Source organism: Sinocyclocheilus rhinocerous, unplaced genomic scaffold (genome assembly GCF_001515625.1).
Source record: "Sinocyclocheilus rhinocerous isolate Xijiao unplaced genomic scaffold, SAMN03320098_v1.1 scaffold2967, whole genome shotgun sequence".
Taxonomy (NCBI): domain Eukaryota; kingdom Metazoa; phylum Chordata; class Actinopteri; order Cypriniformes; family Cyprinidae; genus Sinocyclocheilus; species Sinocyclocheilus rhinocerous.
Window position 1 is genome coordinate 136,298 of NW_015634034.1, and position 7,033 is coordinate 143,330.

At 35.2% G+C, this 7,033-nt stretch overlaps 1 protein-coding gene across 1 annotated transcript in view; it reads left to right on the forward strand.

The window, feature by feature from the left end:
• Window positions 1–7,033, forward strand: part of LOC107745282 (ectonucleotide pyrophosphatase/phosphodiesterase family member 1-like) — a 40,342-nt gene that overhangs the window by 29,665 nt on the left and 3,644 nt on the right. The window contains exons 19-22 of the mRNA XM_016559130.1: window positions 430–469; window positions 573–727; window positions 4,347–4,473; window positions 5,316–5,390. Coding sequence (XP_016414616.1) covers window positions 430–469; window positions 573–727; window positions 4,347–4,473; window positions 5,316–5,390 — 397 coding nt within the window. The remainder of the gene's footprint in view (window positions 1–429; window positions 470–572; window positions 728–4,346; window positions 4,474–5,315; window positions 5,391–7,033) is intronic.

The window sequence follows — 7,033 nt, forward strand, 5'->3', positions numbered from 1 at the left end:
TATATATATATTAGTATAAGAAATATAAGAAAAGCTTTTGCATTTGCTTTCCTTTTCTTTTGAACTTTTTATTCATCAAAGAATCCTGAAAAAGTATTTTACTGGAGTAATGACTGCTGAAAGTTCAGCTTTGCATCACAGGAATAAATTACAAATTTAAATCTATTAAAATAAATAAAAAAATTATAATAGTATTTCAGAATAGTACCGTTTTTACAGCATGTTTGTTCAAATAAATACATAATACATAAAAAGACAAATACATAAGAGATATTTTTCTATATATCTTACTGACCCCAAACTTATTTTTTATGTATTACAATTTTATTTAAAATTTGTACATTTTTTCTGCAATTCTTGTTTCATGTTTTGTTGCTTATTTTAACGAAAAAATATATATAAAAAATACATTTCCCCAAACTTTTTCAGGTGAACCGTCTGAACCAGCGTCTCATCAACTCAAACTCAAGTGAGTAAACTGTTTGTCAGGAATAGCTCACATTGACATTGTGTTAGAAAACACTGTGTTTTAAACTTTTCAGGTCAATCTTTCTTTATTAATCTTTTTATAGACTCTAACGTGAAGCCTGTTCATCTGCCTTACGGAATCCCACGTGTTCTTCAGGAGCAGTCAGATTACTGTATACTTCACCACACTGCGTACATCAGCGGATACAGCAGAAACATCCTGATGCCCCTTTGGGTCTCATACTCTTTGAATGCAACGGTAAGACTAGTCTTAAGACCCCATGACATTACTAGATAAGCACCTCTATTTTTTCTTTGTGGGCACATTCCTACTCGTATTGCTAGTTAAAGGTGGAATCTATAATTAGGGAGTAACATTCTTTTTCTAGAGAGCATTTTATTATTCGAGTCAAAATGAGTCATTGTAGACGAGTCGTACAAGAGGAGTCATGTAGAGCATCCTCCAAAAAGAGACTGTCATTTTTAAATGCGAACGGATACATCTGCTAAAATTTCATTTTATTATTATTTTTATTAGAAGTACACTAGCATGATTATGATCTAAATACTAACAGTTATGACTGACTGTGATATCATGGGGTCTTTAAAGTGGAGTTTATTGTGGACGAGACCTCTAAAACAATAGCTCATTTTAAGCTGTTACAATGTTGCACTGCAGGGGTTTTCATTTGATATTTTCCTGTGATTATTTTCTGAAGATATCCTGTGAGAATTAAATGAGCTACACCCCTTTTTAATTATTACAGAACTTGAAAAATCACTTGTGAAAAACATGTACACTTTAGTAATACTTTTTAGAAGTATGCTGCTGTATATTATATAAATAATATGCTTAAGTGCAAATGGATGTAATGTTTTTACATACTTAATTGCTTTTAATTGATACATGAATATGTGTTATAATTTAAATGTATATGAAATCAATTGAACTGAAGTTTAGATTTATTAACTTATTTCATAGTTAACATGTTGCCGAATGTACTGACAAGCATTTATGGTAAACTAAAATATACTTGAATGTAAATTCTGTTGAAATTTGTATGCAATACATTTAAATATTTTTGTATGCATCTGTAATGATGAATTTGCAGTTTAGTACATTTTAAATATATAGTAACTCTGATTGAATAACACACTACAGTTTAAATTCTAATCAAGTACCTTACATGTACTTTAGTATGTTAGTCAGTACGATTATTAAAACATAATGATTTAAAATGTTCTTTGGTAAAACCTTTATCTTTTTAAAAGTGTACTAAAGTGTGTTAAGAAGCAGTCATAAAAGTGTTCTCTCTACACAGTAAGTGTACTTAAAAGGATAGTTCACCCAAAAATGAAAATTCTGTCAGACATAATTTATTCAACAATTAGTCTCCTCCGCGTCACCCTATAGCACCATTTTGGAGAGTATCAAATGCGTCAACAATGTAGGGCTATGCAACGTATGTACGCGGATATGTTGTTTACATTCAGATCAAAGCGTAAACAACGTAAACAGCGTATCCGCGTACGATGCTGCTGACACAGAACAGCATACGTTGTTTACGGGTGTGATACTCTCCAAAATGGCGCTACGGTGAAGTGGAGGAGACGAATTGTTGAATAAAGTCATTATTTTTTTTCTTTGCGCACAAAAAGTATTCTCGTAGCTTCGTAAAATTACGGTTGAACCGCTGATGTCACACGGATTATTTTAACGATCTCCTTGCTACGTTTCTGTGCCTTGATCATGTTTGGACCCTTGCTGTCTATGCAGAAAGCTCTCGGATTTCATCAAAAATATCTTAATTTGTGTTCCGGAGATGAACGAAGGTCTTATGGATTTGGAACGACATGAGGGTGAGTAATTAGTGACAGAATTTTCATTTTTGGGTGAACTATCCCTTTAAGTGGCCTTTGCATTTTTAAAAGTACAATTTAAAAAATACACTTATGATTTGACATACACTAAAAGTGCATAATCAATATAATTGTGCACTTCTTTTTCACAAGGGTGAGTAACCACTGGTGAAATTAGATGAGATTAAGTGCAGTTAAACACACTTCTTTTTCACAAACTAAATTTGTAATGATGGTTCAAACAGGAAGGTGTACGTGTGCAGAGGGTTTAATGGTGATGCTCAGTGAGGTCAGGAAATATGACAGACGGCCTCACTCTCCACCTTTCAACATGTGCTGCTCATTTTGTGGGCCGACCGCAGAGTAAATCACAGTCTCTAGCATCATCATCACACTCGCTAACACTCGACACAACGAGACAGTGACAAACTGCAGTCGCTCATCAAGCGTTTTCTCGGCTCCATGCACTGTTTTGATTGTTACTGTAATTTTTTGTCAATTAACTTAAAGTGATAGTTCATCCAAAAAAGACAATTCTGATACAAAAAAAAAGAGTTTTTGAAGTATATACTAGTCACTCTTTTCCATATGATGAAGGTGAAAGAATACTGAAAGCATACTTCAGTTTTGACCCAAACTCTTAAGCCCAAAGTATACTGTATGTTTTTTTTTTCCACAATCAAATACATAATCTTTGTATACTTGTTTGCAAACAGCTAGTCAACACATGTGCACTAGAACTAGTACTGTACTTGACTTTCCAGTGTCTGCGATATTTCTGTCCAGGGGTTAAGATGGATAAAAATTTATTTTGTGGGCATTTATGTTTTTGTATGTAAGTTGTGGGTATCTCTTATGACGGCCACACATTACACGATGTTAGCCCTGATTTTCCGCACTCCAACATTTAATAGAGATCGCAGACAAACACCTGAAATCTGAGGCAAATCGGTGCTCATTCACATGAGTAGATAATGTTAGAATCTTTTTTTATGTGAGCTAAATGAAATCATCTGTATTCTCTAATTTTCTTTATACATAAAACAACTACAAGCCACAACCTGAAGCTGTGAAATGACGAATGTGACCACAGCTGGAGTTTTTCAGGCTTCAGGCCTGATCTTGTTTTTTGTTTTGCGTGGGAGTAACTTCAAGAGCTAAACATCATGACTTCACTATCATGACTATCAAATCATCCCATACAGAGTGTTTAAAAGTCCGATTGTGAAGCATGTATTTTAAGTACTATTAAGTCAAGATTAGAGATGTTTCATAAAAAGCAAACTGGCCTTTCTCTCAAAGCTCTTAGATTACTGTAGGAAATCTCTGTTAAAGGGGTCATATGATGCTTTTTTTAAGATAATTATTTTGTGTATTTGGTGTAACAGAATATGTTGACATGCTTTAATGTTCAAAAAACACATTATTTTTCAAATACTGTACATTATTGTAGGTCCTCTATGCCCCGCCTCTCTCAAACACTTCGTTTTCTACAAAGTCCCTCCTTCCGACAAGCACAGTCTGCTCTGATTGGCCAGCTGAACCAGTGCATTGTGATTGGCCGAACACAACAAGCACGCGTCGGAAATGTAACGCCCCTTACCATAAACGCGAGCTTCACTGCTGTTCCTGAAACCACGCCTTCTTTCTTTGCACATTTGGGCGGCATTATGCAAATGTTTCCACATAGTGAGGTAGATATGTGGGGTGTGTTAGAACGAGCCGTTTTAGGGGGGCGTGGCAGAGTCTTAACTTTGATAAAGAATATCTCTTTGGTTTTGAGACTTTAGTCTTTGCAACTTCAGGGATCTTATCTATGTACAATCAGCTTGTAACACTCCAAAGAGAAAGGAAAACTTGAAATCGCATCATATGACTCCTTTAAGTGGCAAACGCTGAGAATGTTTTGCTTGTAATGTGTCCAACAGGAATTCTATCATGCACTTGATGAGTGTTTTAAACACTAAGCACTGTTTCCTCTGATCGTTGATTTTCTTTCTTCTCTTTTTCAAACAAAGGTGAGCGTCCAGCCCTCAGCAGACACATGTGTGCGTGCAGATGTGCGTGTACAGGCCAGTGCGAGACAGTCCTGCTCATTCTATAAGAACAATTCCACTCTGACCTTTGGCCTCCTGCATCCACCCAGTGAGTCCAACAGGATATCTGTATTTACGTTAAGACCTTTACACAAAACTCACTGTTCATTTCACTTTCTGACCTCTTTTACTTATGGGAAAAGGTCCTAGAGTTCGATTAGAGCTATAAGTGATATTAGCTAATAAATGTTTTTTTTTTAAATTTAATTTGAATGAAGTACATGATATGCTACATTCTGGAAATAAACCCATAAATACAAATATTTATAAGCGATTTAATTGAAAAACAAGCCCACAGTTGCTTATAATATAGTAAGCTAATATGGTATGTTGCCATTAACAACTGGTAGATATATAAATTTGAGGTTGGTCAAATTTTTTCATGTTTTTAAAACAAGTGTCTTATGCTCACCAAGGCTGCAATTATTTGATCGAAAATGCAGTATAAACCGAAATATTGTGAAATGTTATTACAATTTGAAATAAGTGCTTTATATCTTAATATACAGGTGCATCTCAATAAATTAGAATGTCGTGGAAAAGTTCATTTATTTCAGTAATTTCAAGATTTTTTGATGAATAAAAAGTTCAACTGAACAACACTATTTGTATATAAATATTTTGTAACAATATAAAAGCCTTTACCGTCACTTTTGATCAATTTAATGCATCCTTGCTGAATAAAAGAATAATTTCTTTCTTTCTGGCCCCAAATATTTGAACAGCATTGTACAGTTTAGTGGTCATTATACACAGATCTTTAACCACTCAATTCTGCAATTTGGCCAGTCAGTGTATCCATAGATCTGTGTAATAAAAGAGTTGTGTTTACTCTGCTATGTCTGTAGTGTTTTGTATGACAGGACTCTAAATGCTTTCTCTCTCCCTCAGACTTCAGTCCTACAGGAACTGAGCCAGACTCCTTAATTACAAGCAACATGGTGCCCATGTTTCCTGCTTTCAAAGGTAAGCCGTGTTTTACATTATAACATTATAACATTATAACATTGCTTATAACATTACACAGACTGCAGGGAGACAAAACCTGACAACTGGGATCTCTTTCTTTTTTGCACTTTTTGTGATTTATTGTGTTATGTCATTGTGCAATTTGCATGTTTGTTCTGGCAAGAACTGCATGATGTCTTTCTTCTGACTGCCAATACGAATATTTCCAAAATATTTGCTGTTTACTTGTATAGTTGGAAAGTAAATGGAAAGTTAATGGCATGCTGGAATCAAGAATCTACGCATAATTAGCTCTGAGGTTGGTTAAAATGTAGATTTTATTAGGGATTTAAGCATGAAGTGCTAGGAAACATTATGGTCATTTATTTGTGCAAAAAAAAAACGTACAGTTCAATTAGACGCACAGCGTTTGATGTCAACAATAGCAAAAAAAAACATGGGTCTGGAGTGCCATTGTCAATAATCATGAAAAAAAATACTGAACTTTGTATTCAGAATGGGTTCCACATGCCAGTAGACATGTTGCCTGTTTTTATTAAAAGGCTGTAATTCTGCATTCCAGCTCATAAAGTCAGAATTTACAACTTTCTGTTTGGAAAAGTGTAATACATTGACACTAGAAGTCAGAAAAAAGTAATGCAGAAATCCTTAACATAACAAAAGACTTTGCCCAACATAATGGCACCCATGAATATTTATACTGATGATAAATATTCACTTTAAAGGGGTGTCCAAACCTGTGGAGGGATGCTGTCCAGCAGTGTTCAGCTCCAATCCTAATCAAACACACCTGAACCAGCTAATCAAGATCTTACTAGGCATACTAGAAACTTCCAGGCAGGTGTGTTGAGGCAAGTTGGAGCTAAACTCTGCAGGACAGTGGCCCTCCAGGACCGAGTTTGGACTCGCCTGACTTTAAGCAAGTAGAATGTTTTTCTCACTCAAAGTTCCTACATTGCATGAGAATTAAATCTGTTTTGCAAGTGTTTGCATAGACATGGGTGTGAACCTTGATCTACAGTGCTGTGTCACTCTACAGATCTACAGAGTGAGTGTTGTCCTACTAAACTACTAAAACACTTTCAAAATCAATGAGACTATATATGAGAAAGCTGTGCTCTAATTTAATAAAGATATGCAACACTCCCTGAAAAGGTAAATTTTCTCAAGTTAAAGCTGCCCTATAATTAGAATCAGTTGATCACAGCTGAATTGAGGCCAGCAAGCATTTATACCAAAATCAAAGAAAGAGTCCCGCAGGAACGCTTGACCTGCCAAAAAACACCTAGGAATGCTCAACAGAGCACACAAAGAACTGCAGGTTTCTCAGCGTACTTTCATTGCTCTGTTATCAGAGTGAGACAAAAATGGACTTGATGAGAGAACAGAGACAGAGATGACAGACATGCTTTTTTGTGTTTATATGGGCCTGTAGACAAACATAAAATTGGCATTTCAGGGATATTTCATGTTTGACATGTCTTTAAAGTGCCCCTATTATGGGTAATGAAAGGTTCATATTTCGGTTTTGGGAGTCCCCAACAACAGGTTGACATGCATGCAATGTCAAAAAAACACTTTCATTGTCTTATAATATGCATTTATTTTTACCTTACTTGCTCAACGACTCCCAAACGATT